An 18,111-nucleotide genomic window follows, 5' to 3' on the forward strand; every position below is an offset into this window, starting at 1 on the left:
ATCGTACGGCTCAATCTCGCGTGTGCTCTCGCGACAGGCTCCACGCAACAGGCGCGGTTAGTCGTCGCGTAGCGCACGCGTGTCGCGAGTAATCCCGCGTCTCGCCAGCCGCCGAATAACGGCGTCCTCTTTCTCGGTGTGTCACGGTGAATCGCCAATTTCAACCCGAAGAAACCAACAGCAAGTCTAGGTATCGCATTCCCATAAAGTCGACGGATATAGAAAACGGACTGGATTCTCCCGTGCAGCGCTGTGTCCTGAAAATCGATAAAAAAGAAGAGGGAGAAAGGGTTCACAATCAACAGGGAATGAAGCACGCGAGTCCGAAGACGATCGCGCGCCAAAACGGATGCTGTATGCTCCGAATTTGACTCGACAACAGCGTCAACTTCTCGAGGAGAACAGCACGTATTTCTTTCCTCGAGTATGTTATCATCAAGAGAGCATGCACCGATCTTTCTATCGCATCAGTTTTCTGAGCAACAGTATGGTAAAATTTAAATTAGAGTAAGATACGCGAAAACAGGAAGACGCGCTTCGATGCGTCGTTCATTATCCGAATTTTAAGAGGAGGCGTTGTATCGATCCTCGCAATGCGTGGGCTGTACCTCCTGACATCTGATTCGTTGCGTTCGTCAGACGGAAATAGAAGCGCGCAGATAGAATCCGGGTGACAATGAATTTGCCATGGCGACCGCGCAAAGTCAGTGGAGGAGGACAAGGAGGAGGTGAAAGAGGGAAGAGCACGAACGCGGGATATTTACTCTATCTCTGAAGATGCTAGATTCTGAACGAGAATTGTTTGTCGCAAAAATTATTCCTTTCGCTTTTTACTGCCAGTTTTTATCGAATAATATCAAAGATCATCCAGACAGAATAAAACGAAGCTAGATAATGATCTACTCAAGATCGCTTAAAATACCACTCGAAAGAAAGAGAATAGAGAAAAAAGGGAGAAAGAAAAACGTGACCTTCACGCCGTTTTATTGAGGACACATTCAACGAAACGCACACATGCTCGTACATGAATTCGTAATTTTTTGTTTCATCTACTTAATCATCCTTCTTCTCCCTCTTTCTCTTCTTTCCTCTCTCTCTCTCTCTCTATCTTATGTGCGCTCTATCCTTCTCTCGCGCGCTTTTCGAACTTGTGGCATAAACGTCACACGCGCGCGGCTCTCCTAACCATCCATACACCATGCTATAAAGAAGCAACTTTATACCGCACCGCACAGTCTCGCGATCGTCGTCGCGTCGCGCGCAACCGAGTCCACGTTATCCGGGAGCACGCGTAATCGCGAGACACGCACGTTTAGCGCAAAATATCACGATTGGTTATCGCGACGCGAGCTCTAACAATCCTTAGTGAATCGTCTCAATGGTACGCGAGCACTTTATTTCTTCGTGAATGACTTAGAATATTGTTTGTGCGATAGAAATATTAATATGTACATGTGCGAAGCGCTGAAAGAATAGATCAAAACAGTCCTGACATAGAAAACAAAGAAGAAAAAATCTTAGAGTTAAATTTTTTGGAATTGAGAAATTCCAAAAAATTGAGAAAAAATCTTGCAATTACAGTTAAATTTTTTGGAATGGAAGTGCATTGTGTTTATTCGTATCTTGAAACAAACAATAAGTGTACATTTTCCTTGTTTGAGCTCATTAACATGCGATTTAGCAGCATGTGGGAGGACTAAACACATGTCTATTTGGATCGAATTATCATTCGTATGGCTTTGATCTATTTGGACTTGCACAGATGTTTTTGCATAAATGAAAGGTTTTTCTTTCTATCGCTTGACATAAAATCATCTTATGTAACTTGTAGCTTTCACCTTAAAATAAATCGATCCATTTTTTTATCTATATAAATATCTATAAATCTTAATATATTATTTTTATCTTGCATATCCTAAAATAAATCCATCTTACATTTATAGAAAGATATTTAATTTCCTTTAACTTGAATTATTATCTATTTTCCATGATGAGAAATTTTCTTCATATTTTCTTCAAAAAATTAACAAGAAAGACAAAAAGATAACAAAAATAGGTATAATAAACATTCACGAAGGCCATGCGAATATTGTGTACATTTTGATTAACGAATGCATGCGAATAATTATGGATTCGAAGGTTATATGAAATTAATCGCAAACGAGGCAACAAAATCAGGGAGCTTAAATTTAAAGCAAGGGGATCGTAAAGGGACATTTTAGGACCTTCCATTACTGGTCGTTTCGCGCTTGATTGCATGTTATACGTTAAGGTGTAGCGCCGAAATAATCAACGGTCGACGAAGCGTGAATCGTATCGGTACCAGTTATTCTGCACGATTAGTTCACGAGTCGATCTTTCCTTGTGTCATAATTAAAGCTGTCAAACCGCTTACGCGCCTCGTAACGCATCCAAGTCTTTCATCTCTATCATCTCTTCCGTCGCGATGCTAATGGAATCGGCTGCGTGTTATACGCAAATTTGCTTAATAACAAATTACGAATAAATTACATCGTACTAGAATTAACTGCTGTTTAATTTCGTAGTGCAATTATCACGAATTATTCTGTTTATTATGGAATATATATAGTTATAGGGAATATCTATAATTTTATTACGATTGATTTATTATAGCCTATTAAATCAACAACTGTTTTATCTTTTTATCCCGTTGATAAAACGTAATGTATTACATAATGGATTACACATCATGTGTTGCATTAATTGCGTTACTTACTATTCATCAAAGGCTTATTCATCAAAGGCTTATTCAAAGATTCTTATTATGATTAATGACTTATTAAAATATTACATATATATATAAGCACGAAAAAAGAAAGAGAAAAAATGAAAAAAAAAAGAGATATTAATGTTATTTGATTAATTTGACAATTTTATTAACAAGTGTCATAGCATAACGATCGACATCTGTTGCTGGCGCGTAACGAAAAAGCAAACAGCAACAAAATTAAATTATGTATGCGGATTTTTTGCATTGATGAAAAGTACGTATTCTCTTTACGTGTTACGTAAAAAAACATGGCAGCGAATACTGCTCATTAACATCGTGCGCGTTTGATCACAAGCCGTATATTACAGCGTTGAAAATAAATGCAAAAAAAACGTCGATAAGTATAGAGTGTGTACGGGTTTAAAAGCTCGTAATATTAAGATTCAATATGTATCATTATATTATAACGCGTCGTTAATCTTCTGTGTTGCAGATAACAACAATAACTGCTCGTTGATCGACGATTTGACGAATATTTACATTTCCAAGTTTCTCGTCTCTCATCGACCGCCTCTGTTAAATTCGCCAAAGTAACTCGAAGGAATCGTCCCGTCAAAAGTAACAATAAGCGAGTTTCGCTCCGAAAAATAGAAGCAAAGGGAAGACGGTGGGAATTCGTTTGAATGAGGAAAGGCTCGTTTTCGCAGCGAGATCGGACGTAGCCGAAACAAGAGAAGAATCGCGTCAGCGGTGGATCGTAATCGAGTGGACAAGCAGCCGACAAACAATAGGGAGACCTGGTAGCGGCTTCCGATGGGGTCGTAACCGCCGTACAACGCGCGTATTCGTATATCGCGATGATAGGCTAGCCGGTAGCGGCAGGAAGAGATCGTCGTAGGGGGAGATCCATAGCCATAGCTAATCGTACCACCCAAGGTGGCACAGATTGAGAGCCCCATCAGCATACATCCTCTCCTAGCTAACGAGATACCCAGCATCCATCCAGTTTGCACGCGCATCGACGACGGTGTTCCATACGTATCAACTTTCCCGGAAGCGGCCCTCGGACAATCGATCTGCGATTTAATCCGATTCAGCGGTCTGCGTCCGCTAATCGTCAAATTGAAATTCGCTCGTAATTGCAGTGAGAAAAAAAGGAAGGGAAAGAAAGAGAAAGAAAATCGATTAGGATTAACGTTTTAATCGACGTTGAAGCGCCTGCATCTGCACGCATCCTCGACCTCCTTTTCCTATCGTCCTTCATCTCTTCTCATCTCTCTCGGCTTAATAGAGATTAACGGAGGGCCGTCGTACATCACTACCACAACGTGCGTTTATTCGCAAAGAAACGACGACGCGAAAGGGATAAAAAGAGGGAGAGAGAGAGACAGAGAGAGAGAGATACAGAGATTTGCTCTTAGTGCCCCTCGACGATCCACAACTCCGGTGATCCTCTTCCCCACCGGGACGCTCGCCGCTTCCGGCTAACTGGAAGTGACGCTCTATGTAAACGGTTTTGCCGAGCGACTCTCATTGGAACGTACAGGACATAGGAAGTACATCATGGAAGTAGCGAGCGAGTTGTAAGTATGAACTCTGCATGCGAACTTTTCTTAACGATTGTCTTACAAATTATTCGACTTGAATTTCTGTTCGAGCATTTACATGCTTATTATTACGATATTCATTCGTGTATCTTTCTCAAGGAGCAATGCATTTCTATTTCTAATGATGCAATTAATTTATTTGAATTATATTGGATTATTATGATAAGCTATCGTCGTTAGACGGCTGATACGCGACACGTGTATCGAATAAACTTTGCCCTCTGCCATTTGGATCTTACGTGACCCAGTTTCCTGCGAAATTTGTTGTCTGGACCCATAAAAAAACTCACGCAACGCTATTTTCGATAACAATTCTCCAGGCGAATCCGCAATTTAAAAATAACTATCACGTATAAGATACTTGATTTAAACATATTTTTAATTCGAAATACATAATGTATTTTATTCTTTTTAAATTATTTTACAATTGACTTTTCCAAGCTTTTATACACATTATGTAGTATATTTTTAATATATTGATAATAATTCTCCAGAGAAGAGAATCCGCAATTTAAAAATAACTATCACGTATATACTTGATTTAAACATATTTTTAATTCGAAATATATAATGTATTTTATTCTTTTTAAATTATTTTACAATTGACTTTCAAGCTTTCATACACGTTATACAATATATTTTTAAATTTAAACAGGTGATTATTATCGCACGTTTCTACATCTCTATACGCGGTTATTTATCGATAGTCGCATAGGAAAATATGAAACACCTGTTTCGATATATTGAATTTCATGTCGTCTCTTATTCTTAAACGATGTTTTAATCCTGTTAACAACTTATGTAAGAGAGACTCGACTTTCAATTCTTCTTTTCAATTCTTTTTTCCAACGACTCATTTTTATTATCGAACTGTAAATAAAAGAGGCGAGTGATTTATTCATGGGAGAGAAGTTAATGACATATCAATTTAACTTAATTATCTCTTAAATGCATTGAAAGTTATATACTTTTGAGATAATGTCTTGGAACTTGACGTATATTTTATAGCAGTACTTGTTGAACTTGTCATAATCGTTTACTCCGCGTGTTTGTAGCGAAAAAAATATTACAGAGATTAGAATACGAACATTATGGAAGGAGGATATTTATCTTACGTTATATCGCGCGTTGTATGAAAATAAATACGTAGCATGACATGTCGATAGTTTGCTCCGCAAGGTCCGCAAAGTGTACGAGGATTAAAACGCGATACAACTTTTTATACAGGATGATCTTTAAATTTATTGTGATTTGCGCCATTAGAAATGCAAATGCATATCGCACTTTAACGACGCTATGAATGGAAGCTACCCTGTACATACATACATATATGTGCAGTTGCGATCCATTATGTGCCGCGTCGTATATCGCATTCAGCGGCAACGGGATTCATTGGCACAGAATTCCATAATGGCAACAGCGGTACTTGCCGACTACTCATTAAATCATTGTCAGACTCGTTCTTAGTGATAAGAAACGGAGGGAGAAGACGACGGTTGCGCACACAGCGCTCAAGAAAAATCATTGTTAATTGCGTGATTAGACTGTCCACAGATGCAGCCTCCGCTCTATCTGTCAATTAGCATCCCCGCGTATGCGCTTTCGGATATCTCTCCAAAAACAAAATTACAAAAATTCCATCGTGAAATATCATAAATTGTCTAGATTTCATCTTTGTAGCCTTTCAGAATACAAAAATATAGAGATAAGTCTCATTTGTCAGACTTGTATAAAGAGACTATCGCGGTAAAATATTTGCTTGAAAATGACAAATTAATTATTAAATAAAAACGAGATAAGCTTGAGACGCATTCGATGGAAATGTGCCAATGAAATATATTGTCGCATATGCGAAAGTATATACATAGCAATCGCGCACGTTTGTCTTTATTGCTGAGATAAGGGAATACAATGATTCGCCTCTATGTTCGAAGCGCTGCAACTGCAAATTTGTCTTGTATCTCGTGCAATCGTTGAGATCGACGGAATTTGATTAAGCGAAATAGGCGTGTATCTTGTCGCATAGCGTGGGCGATTTTACCAACGGATTATTAGCAGAGATTTTATTAACAGAGAATTATTTGCTTTTAATGAGCTATGCGACGTATCGACCTGGAATGACAGATGGTCTCCATCATTTCTTGGTCTCGTCGACAATCTCTTTCGATTTTACTCAACGCGGAACTCTGCATCTTTCGTTAATCTTTCGTTTTCATCGCCTAATCGATTATATGTCACATGATATGTGTAACACGTGTAGAATCGATTGTTACTGTAGTAGCATGCTAATCAGGCAAGAAAAAAATAGAAAGGTTGCGCGATAAACAAACATATTTTTATCCAAATTTTTGTCTCCTAGTTTTATGACGTCAAACTTTAAGTGTGATGAAATATGAATATTAAGATTATAAGGCGCGAAGGAAATCTTTTTCAGATTTCACGACGTTAATCTTTCGAAATACATACAAGACAGGCACATCGTAAATTCTGCAATTGTGTCAAGTGCAACTTCTTACATAAGTGTATTCAACAAGTCGTTTGCCGGAGATAATTTTGGAACTTTCATCGAAGCCAACATCGTATATAATGTGACATTGAAGCGAATATAATGTGAACATTCAGCTCGTACGCCGCGTGTCACTGTTATTCTACTCCACAATTCACAGATGCCAATTGATATTTACTGTAACCGTATCTAATTTATTTATGCTGATTTTTGCACGCGAAAAAATTAAAAATTTCGAACGTGTGAAAGATGATGCGAGAAAAAGAACCAACGTTATTACATCTATTTTTAATCATGCGTTTTTAATCATCTTTCGCGCTGATCGTTTGCCTACAAGTTTCCCTAAACATAGTTGCCCTACATATTTTTCTCACTTCCGCAAAATGTATATTCTACTTGATACGCTCAAAAGCCGTAAAATTTTCATTTCCCGACACGTCAGTTTGACGTCAACGAAAAAAAAAAAACGATTCCAATTGACCGTTATACGAGACTATTGAACACGGCAAGATGATACCATTTAACTCGGTATTTAGCGCAATTCACGAACGCGGTCTATTAAATGTAATGTAAAACCGAGAGAGGAAAAAAAAGGCGACCCGTGCCGGAAATGTAGTGGTTAATTCTCAGGGACGATTTTTTCTCATCCGCCCGCGACACGGGGTTGTTTTTTAATGATCGCGTGACACACGTGTCGCTCTCCATCTGTGAATAACGATACGTGCCGAGTTTCGTCATGCTATCGACAGATTAACTGATTAAAAGTCATCTCGCTCGTTGACCTCGATATTTTCCATTCATCTATCACTCGCTAGATTCAAAATTCTCATCACGGAAATTTAACGCTTCCTGAAAAATATTGCGATTATGTATCACATTGCGACATTTAAACTCTGAGGAATTTATCGCCGCGTTCGATCTAGAAGTCTCTTTCGTCGAATCCGATATTTCTGTAATATTTATTATTATTTAAAATTAACGATAAGATAAAAATATCGGTCAGTAGGGCACGGGAGGCCGCACCTTACATTAAGTATCAGAATTCGTATGGAACTTTAACACGAGACGAAAACAATTGCCCCATCCGCGAAACCGTGACGATCGCCCACGCATCAAATTTATATCGTATTTTTTATCGTTACATCAGGTTCGGGAATTTATCATCGAGATGATCTCTCTTATCTCTTCTACTTCGTCATTAACACGAGTCACGAGACTCATTCGTCAATATATGCCGCGATTGTTTGCGATTATGTATAAAAAAATTAATGCATACGAGATTGCTCGAAAAAAACTTGGCTAAAAGATTAGTGAGTTTAAAAGTTCGACATGTCTATCTATACATGTTGCTTTGATAGTTTTTCTTTTATGCATGATTTTTTTATCGGCAAAATAGATAGACTATTGATATCATCATATGTTGATAGCATCACGATGATCATTAGCATTAGTGTCAGGACGCAATGGCGCGCTTTCGTATGAATAGCATCGAATACAGATAAACCATTACGTCTTATCCCGATTATGTAACCATGATTGAAAAATTTACGTAAGTGAGTATCCCTGACCGGTTTTTGGAGCGACACGTGTGAGATCGAGATTTTTATTCAACGGTATCGGCAAGAATGATTTTTGTATGAATTTAAGGCAGACGATCGACAGACTGTTTCCTGATAAATCTCCTTCCAATTTGCATGCGAATTATCACGGTTCGCTTCTTTTGGTTATTGCCTTTTGCGTATCTTGTGGAATCATGTGTATGTGTCGAAATCACGTGGGACGAATTTTACGCTCCGATTTCTCTCATTCGATAAGATCGAATTTCAACAGTCGAACGACATATATGGTGTATGTATTTGTCACATTATTGAATACAGAGAATGCGTAATCATCTATTAATAATCAGAGATTCTTCTGTCTCTCTTTCTAGTCAGCACAAAAAGCGATTATTAACGACCATGCGAAGTAGAAATACAAATTAAAATATTGGCTTGTAATAAAGAATGACAGTAAAACAGTAACGCTTCAAAGCAATAACGAGCTTTTCGAGCTTTGTAGCAATTTCCAGAGATACAACTGCATTTACTAATCTATAATCCGCAATAAAGTCATAACAGTAAACATAATAATAGTAAAAATGCGTTCTTGTGTAATTGGCTCAAATAGCAGCATTCGATAAATCATTATCGTGCGACGTAAATAATAGTTGATCCGATCATAATTCGCAGCAGTGTAATTTCTCGTCTAATGCCAATTGCACATCCAAGTATAACGCGCGTGGGTGTCATCGTGCATTGTCGCGTAATGCAACGCGAATAAAACGATTTCTGTTTTGACAATTTTTTCTATTGCTTAATTTAATATAAATCTTAATCGGTTGTCATCATCATAATTTGTGTCTATTTTTTCGAAACGTCGTATCTTCTTTATGACACGTTGCTTTACACGCGATTTTCCATATAATTATTGTTATCATCCCTGCTCTTCGCTATTTTTCTGTGTATACTGCCGAGATTTATACGCGCTTCGGAGAATCAAAGAATGAAGCTTATCTCGGTTTCTATATAATAGATGGTTTAAAACAATCCGCGGCTGAGCGTGAAGGAAACTGGTGATTTTTAAAAAGTACAGGACTCGATAAATCTTGACTTTAAGGAATTATTTCCAGCAACGATCTTGCACGAATTATTCAGAAAACTGCGTGTAAATCGAGTGTTAATATTAGAGTAAACAAGTGTTATTTAGAGTAAAGTATTAATTATTAAAATAAGTTGTTTGTGGAAATAAAAGTCGCAGAAAAAAATATTCCGATTTCCGGAATTTGTTTAACGATTCCAAAACATTAATTTCATCCAAAACAAGTTTTTAAGTTTCTTACATCTTTTTCACAGTTTTTATTTTGTAATTTCGATTGCACGAGTATCATGAACGCTGATGGAGTAGGGTAAGCAAAATCTATTTATAATCTCGAGACGTGAGAACAAATATTTTTATCCGAATAAAGCTTAAAATTTTTTCATTCTTATTTTAAATTCGCATCCTTTAAAATCTCCTTATAAAATCATACAGTATATTTGCATTAGTTTTTACAAAGTATCGCATGAGATAATAAAAGACTAATAAACGTTTTATCTCTGTGTCAATCATAAATAGCGTATGACTCGTAAAAAGTTGATCTTAAGACTAATACTAATCTTAAGACTAATATTAATTGAGATTATTAACTATTGATATTTTTTGAAAAAAGCTACCATAGATTCTCGAGAGATTATGAAACTACGCACAATCGCTCTCTTGTTTATTGAAATAATTTCTGTCGAAAAAATATACGTATATAACAGATGAATTAATATTAGAAAGATTTCCGGCATTACTGTCATTATGTATATTTATTGATTGTCTACCAACGTATACACGGAAAGTGTCGACATGTTGCAGAAAGTTTTATGTCGCTGTCTAGTTTTCAAGGTTTATGGAAAATATGCAAAAGTCACGTTCGTCATCAAGAAAATTATTTCCAAACACTTGCTGTGTTACGTACTTTACGTGTTACGTGTTAGTAATCATTTTGGAATCGACGTGTCAATCACAGATAATTTCTCTTCTAAGATTAAACATATGCATGTATTCTTTGACGAATAATTATATTTTAATTATTTCGGTCAAAAATTCAGGGAATTAAGATATGCAATTAAAACAACATTTATACATTTTACCTGTACCTGAGATTTAAAATTATTAAAATCATATATATATCGTTTATTTCAACGCGTCATCAATGAATTATTCGTAATGAGAAATCTTCAAAAGAGTGCTCATCATCATGTAATATATACTAAATCATGTAAAATATACTTGAAACTTTCATAAATTTCATTGAAAAGTAAACGAATATACAAAAAGATATCGCTGACACGATTTTTTTTCAGATCGCCGTTGTCGGGAGAAAATCAGGGCAAGATCAAAGAGAGGAGCTCGTATTATCCCCAAGAACCTAACAAGAGGCCGCGAACAAGAAGGGAGAAGATGCAATCGTGTTTGAGCCATAATGCACTAACTATACTAACTGTGAGCGGTGTGGTCGGTGGCGTGATACTTGGCATAATCCTGCGAAACTCCCAAGAGAAATGGACGCCGCGGGAGATCATGTACATCAATTATCTCGGCGATCTATTCTTGCGGATGCTCAAGAGCTTGATCCTGCCGTTGATCATTTCGAGTTTGGTGTCGGCTATCGGATCGCTCGATCTATCACTCAGCGGCAAGATCGGCATGCGTGCGATCAGTTATTACATGGTCACGACCATCAGCGCGGTTATATTAGGTCAGTAGGAACCTAATTCATCTCTTTGCATATTAAGAGTTGTATTGTTTATATTTCGACAATGCGAAATTTCATTTATATTTTAAAAATAAGTAATGACACAAGAAATAATTTTTTTCGCGCAAGAAGGTGGATGATCATTTCTTGTAATTTTTTCATATTAATTTCGGTTTCTAGATCATTCACAATTTTAAGACATTCACGATTAAAGTTGCAAAGAATAATTGTTTAATGTATTTTATCGTGTTGTAATAACTGTATATGAGAAGTTTTACTGCAAATTTAAATGTAAACTGTATTATACTAGCTACAAATTAAATGAAACTCTATAATAAGTGTAGGAGAATTTTGTGTAAATTTAAGTATGATTAATTAATACGGAATGTTGAAAGAGAGAAATGCCTATTACGTATAATTGCATATCTTCTCGCCCACAGCTGAATGTTATTTAACGTTTTCAAGTAACTGAGCGTATTACCGAGGTTAAATGTTAACGACAACGCGCGAATCGCGATCAAAGGATCTTACCGAGCATCTCTCGCTTGGCATTGCTGTCGTGATGCGGGACAATGATATGTTTCTTGGAAATGTTGCAACAAGCAGCAGATGTCACGATCTTCGCGAATTTACATGTCTGACGATTGGAATGTGTGCGAAGCTCTGAATTCTCATAACTCATTTCGCTTAATTAATGAGCGTGATCAACAAAGAACAACGCGTCAGACGTGACCGAAAAATTACTCGGAGATAATTTAATTTGTCCGATTTTATTTTGCAACCACCAATCGAGCAAATATGTATCTCGATTGTTTTATTGTGTTAATCTTGCGAGATTAAACCGGTTATAACTCGAAACTTTGTTTACGCGCGTATCGTTCAACTTCTTCTCTCACGTCAATCATCTTTTTCTTGCGACATATCATCGAACCCCAGCCGGTTGGATGATATTCTATTTTCTCATCATCATGTCATCGTACTTATCTCGCCGATTCTTCAACGCAGCAAATGCTAACGTATCTTATCACGCGTTTTTGCTCTTTCGCAAACGATGAAATAAAAGGAAAGAATACGAAATTAAACATTTGTAGAGCTAGTAGCTCTACAAGTGCTAGTAGATTATTGCTTTAAATCTGATTTCAGGTATAATTCTCGTTGTTTCAATCCAACCTGGAGTTGGCAGTTCCGCCTCGGAGACCAAAAAACCGGCACAAAATATTTCCACCATCGATACGTTAATGGATCTAATCAGAAACATGTTTCCACCGAATCTTATACAGGCTTGCATCGCCCAAACTCGAACCGAGCTGAAGCCACCGGAGAACGCTAGTAACGGTAATCATTTCTTTAAATACAATATGAGTATTGCTTTGGTTTTTCTATACAATATTATTAATAGTGAGCAATATCTCAACTTAGAATTGAAGCCGATTTTAAGCTTATTGTTAAACAAAATGAGTTATTCTTGCGTTTAAATTAACGTCATTTTCCGTTAACGTTAGCTTCCATAGACGAATGGGAACTGGAGGAGAGAGAAGTGTCCGGCTCCAATATTCTCGGACTCGTCGTATTCGCGACGGTGTTAGGCATCACCCTCGGTAAGATGGGACCGCGGGCTAAACCGCTGTTGAACTTTTTCGAGTCACTTTCCGGCGCGATGATGGTGATCACCAACTGGGTTATATGGTAAGATTCGCAAATAAACATACATTTCTTAAACTGCTTCAAATTACCCGAGACAAATTATATTAATTGCATAACATTGTTGCCTAACTATCACGTGCTATGTCAATTCGAGATCTCAGTTTCCATCCCTCGTCTCGCTTTTTCTCTAAAGGACTAAGAATCTGAAGACTATGAATATTTTTATGTGTACAGGTTATCGCCGATCGGTGTGCTCTCCCTGGTCGCCTCCAAAATCACGGAAATGAAGTCACTGGATGAAGTGGTCGGCCAGCTTGGAATGTACTTCTTGACCGTATTGATCGCCCTTATCATACATGGCTTCCTAGTGTTACCAGGGATATTTTTCATTCTTACAAAAAAGAATCCTTACATTTACATATCAAACATGGCACAGGCGCTCGTCACCGCTTTTGGAACATCCTCGAGTTCAGCAACGTTGCCAATCGCCATTAACTGTCTCGAAGAAAGAAATGGCATCGATTCGCGTGTCACCAGATTCGTCATGCCAATAGGTGCTACCGTCAACATGGACGGTACTGCTTTGTACGAAGCTGTGGCCGCCATTTTTATCTCGCAAGTGCGTAAAGTCAGTCTTTCCTTCGGACAGCTGGTAGCAGTAAGGTGAGTTGTTCTAGTTCGATCTTTTTCTTCTTATAGAGAAAGATATATTCTCATCCTAACTGTCTTGTATGTAATGCGTCGTTTTAGTATTACGGCAACTGCTGCTAGTATCGGTGCAGCTGGAATTCCACAAGCTGGATTAGTAACAATGGTAATGGTGTTAGACACGGTCCGACTTCCGGCCAATGACGTTTTCTTAATCATCGCGGTCGATTGGTTATTGTAAATATCATGCTTATATTACTTCTCTATTTTATTTAATTAAAATTATTTATTATTATTTATTATTATATTTTATTTAATTAAAATTATTTATTATTATTTATTATTATATTTTATTTAATTAAAATTTTTAAAGGCATTCAATATGTTTCCTTCATTTTCAGAGACCGATGTAGAACGACGGTGAACGTCATCGGCGATTCGCTCGGGGCAGGAATCGTGCAGCATCTCAGTAGAAACGAGCTCGCAACGTTACCGCACAATACGCAGCAGACACAAAACGGAGCTGATTGCCATGCGACTACGTCGATATGAGTTCGTTAATCGCGACTTACGTCTCCTTGACTGACGATTACGAAACCGCCTTGCGATTGACCACCCGCGGCAAACATATCGACACTTATTGTGCGGTTTATCGTCCATACAAGAATGTTGCCATAATTGTTTGAACTTTCAAAAGAGTTAGGTTTTAAGAAAATAACGAATAAATAAATTAAAATTTTAAAATTAGAAAAAACGATTAAATGTGGATAATAATATATTACTTGTTGCAGCCACGTCATATAAGATTTTTAATTTTCAAATTTTTATAAGTTCCATGGAGAATATTTCAAGGAATATATAAAATATATATAGCGCAATATAGATTGAGAGAGATGAGTGTATGCATCTTTATAAGTGTATACACTCGACAATACGACGTTAATCGATGATCGCGAGATACGATCTTGTTGAAGTGTTCTTGCGTACTCAATAAGTGTTCTGTTTTTATCTTAGTATCAAATAATCGGTTTAGTATTAATTGTCCCATATGAACCACAAACACTATGGACAAAGGGAACAATAAACCTCCATTATACCACTCTATTATAACGTTATATTTATGATAAATGCACGCGAAATGTGACGTGTAATCTCTTTTTCAATTATTATATACAAGTACTATAACCAGGATTATTTTTAGCAGTAACTAAATGACACCCATTCCGCGACATAAAATATATATATACATATATATATATATATATATATATATATATATATATATGTATACATTTATATGTAATGATAGGGTAATCAATTATGAACGCATAACTCGCGGTGCGAGTAATAAGCGTTCTTCAAGTAATTTCGGAATATAAGATGTGCTTGAAATACTAAATACTTCTTAACTTTAGTCATCGTAGACTTTGCTAAGCAATTTTGCTTGTAAAATATATAATTGTCTTCCATTTTCGCGTTTGATGATAATTACGCTTGTAAATGTACGTTGCACGTTATATTTTATTTGAGCTATAAAATCCGCAGTCTATTTTTTTGCGAATTATACATGTTTTTTCTTGAAATGCATTTATGAGATTGCGGTACTCGTATAAATTTCACGAAAAGCGAAACATTTTTATGATTGGAGAAATCGACTTTATTATTATCTAACAAAATATCAAAGTGTTTATTATTATTTTTTACATGAAAATAAAAACAAGAATATTAATTTCATTAATAAATTAATCGTTCTTTATTTTTAAGGATTTATTGTACTTTATTTAAGGAATTATTTGTACTTTTTTTGTTTCAAGAGTACATAATTCTTTACTACGAATAAAAAAAAATGAAAATGTTTAGTACCTATCACAATATACCGTCGCGTAACATTTATATTCGCTGAGAAAATGATATTATTACAAAATTAATAATTTACAAAAGAGCATAATAAAATAGGGAAAACAACAAGTTTTAAGTCGTCAGTGGAATACGTTTAATATATTGTATGCTGACGATATGTGTCACGAAACTGCTGACAAACTATTACTGTACAAAAATATTTAGCAGTATTGCCACAAGTTTCATCTATGAACAATAAATTATTGTTCGTCGAAATATAATTGTCGATCAATCATGAATAATTTAATGTCCCCCTTTAAGTTAAGTATACAGAAAAAGATAAAGCAGGAAGATAGAAAATACTTAACATTAAAATAAATTAATTTTTTTTATGATCTGCATTCGTTTTTATGTTAAATATCACCAAGAAATTCGTTGGGCATAAGGCTGATCCTCCCAGTAAAACACTTTATTATAGAAATGTGATTATGATATGTGCATGAAAACTTTTTAATTTTACTTACACGAAAGTGTAATGGAGTACTGAGCACTCGTTGTGAGATTGGCTGTTCCATCTTATTATGAAATATATCTAACGCATATTCTACAGTAAGGAAGCCAAGCCAAATGATGTTTGTTTGACGAACAAGTACAGCTATTAAACCTGTATAATATTACTTTAATTCGTTTCAACTTGTTTTATATTTTCCCTTTCTTATGATTTATATAATGTAATTACCTGCAAATGCTGTCATTTTTGTGCACTTACATTGGTATAAAAACAACATTACGAGTACTATATTTACAGATATAACATCTGTATAATAAAAAAAGCACCAAAAGTACAACGATGGAAAAAGAGTAATATTGTAGGCCAGCGTAAGTATCAACCAAATATTCCACTGCTCTGTTTCATTAGATTTGCAATTTCCTTTTATAATATTATAAATAAGCTAAAGATTTAGGCACGTTCCCAACAAATTTATACATATTATATATATAACGTTGCACATATTAAAAGATGATAATATTGCAGTTGTAACAAGATACAATCCTGGCAACGTAGTGATTTTTGAATCCCCTGAAAATAATTTGATTTATTTTTGAGAAATGTACACAGTACTTAGGAGCAAATTATTTTTGTGCCATGTATTACCTGCTTAAAATTCCATGCACTGTATCGTATTGTCTGCGGTATATGAAAAGTTTCATCGATGAAATAATGTGGTTGAATATAATGATTGAGATATAAGAAAAGTAATATAGTACTTGTAATGAATAACGTTAATGTGGAATACATAAATATTTGTAGTTTAGTTTCATGTAATTGAAATGAGATACGAGACTCATGATTACTTTAAAAATGTGTCCACAAATATCATTTAACTTCAATAGCTGCACATTCGTCAAATTAATACTATTATGTTAAATGCATCATCACAGCAGCTTGTTTTGATTAATTTAATCTAACCTAATCAATTATATCGTACGCTTCTCATTAAATTATATGTAAAACTGTACCACTGTTACGTCACACATTTAATACGATTAATATACTATGTAATAAAATGTATTGCACTAATGATTAAATATTATTTTTAAAAGCATGATAAAATCCACGCAGCATATGCTCGTGTTTACATTCGACATTTGAAGATATTGAGACGTTATATTAGGTTAGGTTAAACCGAAAAAATTATCATTTAATAGTTGGCATCCCTACGAAATAGACTGCGCGCGCGTATACAAAAAACTTCAAATCCCTTCTAGCCTAACCATCTTCACGTGATCGACTTTACTTGAACTGCATCGCGTCACATCGAATTATGATGCGGCGCCGATTTGCCCGAACGTAATTCGGGACATCGTGATGCTGTATAAGCGTCGAATGAGCACGAATTGTCCCGCAAATATGATAAATCAAATCAACTCACCGTTCATCGGCTGTTCCACAGGCCGCTCCGTTCGTTCGCCTTGGGACGTCCTATTTCGATCTTGATACGCACAAACTCACACGATATTATCAACACGAACGCGCGGGACTTTATTCGGCACTCCCGATACTCGCTCGCATCCGATAATCATCATCAAGGGCGCGAATTACGCGACGTGACTTCGCTCCATCTTCGGGATGACGCCATCACTGAATATCGTCAAAAATCGCTGTCGCACGTTTCCATCGACACACTATGAAAGTCGCGCGATCATCTTGGACACTTTCAACGTTCGTTCACTCGGGATATTCGTTTAAAAACGGTTAAAAGACGCGAAAAATGCGGATGTACGACGATCCGTGTAACTGCGTATGACTCCGATTCACGTATGACGCGTATGACGTAGCAGTCACGCGCCAACATGGCGGCCGACTGCTACGTCATACGCGTCATCGCTACGTCATACGCGTCATACGGCCGCCATGTTGGCGCGTGAATCGGAGTCATACGCAGTTACACGGATCGTCGTACGTCCGCATTTTTCGCATCTTTTAACCGTTTTTAAACGAATATCGCGAGTGAACGAACGTTGAAAGTGTCCAAGATGATCGCGCGACTTTCATAGTGTGTCGATGGAAACGTGCGACAGCGATTTTTGACGATATTCAGTGATGGCGTCATCGCGAAGATGGAGCGAAGTCGCGTCGCGTTATTCACGTCCTTGATGATGATTATCGGATGCGAGCGAGTATCGGGAGTGCCGAATAAAGTCCCGCGCGTTCGTGTTGATAATATCGTGTGAGTTTGTGCGTATCAAGATCGAAATAGGACGTCCCAAGGCGAACGAACGGGGCGGCCTGTGGAACAGCCGATGAACGGTG

The 18,111-nt window shown here is 36.7% G+C and overlaps 1 protein-coding gene and 1 long non-coding RNA gene across 5 annotated transcripts; one reads left to right on the top strand and one right to left on the bottom strand.

Moving 5' to 3' along the window:
- Nucleotides 1-14,561, top strand: LOC105253272 (excitatory amino acid transporter 1). 4 transcript variants are annotated; one of them, XM_011261188.3, is made up of 8 exons: nt 1-424; nt 3,225-4,314; nt 10,774-11,168; nt 12,309-12,500; nt 12,668-12,851; nt 13,044-13,472; nt 13,560-13,694; nt 13,859-14,561. In XM_011261188.3, exons 2-8 carry the CDS (start codon nt 4,295-4,297, stop codon nt 14,007-14,009), a joined length of 1,506 nt encoding a protein of 501 aa, XP_011259490.1. In that variant the 5' UTR covers nt 1-424; nt 3,225-4,294; the 3' UTR covers nt 14,010-14,561. The 4 variants fall into 4 exon arrangements, with proteins under 4 accessions (XP_011259490.1, XP_011259491.1, XP_011259489.1 ...); XM_011261189.3 differs by lacking the exon at nt 1-424 and adding an exon at nt 473-490; XM_011261187.3 differs by lacking the exon at nt 1-424 and adding an exon at nt 1,149-1,381.
- A 960-nt stretch (nt 14,562-15,521) lies between these two features.
- Nucleotides 15,522-16,835, bottom strand: LOC105253284. The gene is made up of 3 exons (XR_002192637.2): nt 16,453-16,835; nt 16,036-16,377; nt 15,522-15,960 (listed from the first exon to the last, which is right to left on the bottom strand). It is a non-coding gene; the product is annotated as an uncharacterized LOC105253284 (long non-coding RNA).
- Between the last annotated feature and the right edge of the window lie 1,276 nt (nt 16,836-18,111).

Source organism: Camponotus floridanus, unplaced genomic scaffold, assembly GCF_003227725.1.
Source record: "Camponotus floridanus strain SB8 unplaced genomic scaffold, Cflo_v7.5 scaffold37, whole genome shotgun sequence".
NCBI classification, from domain to species: Eukaryota; Metazoa; Arthropoda; class Insecta; order Hymenoptera; family Formicidae; genus Camponotus; species Camponotus floridanus.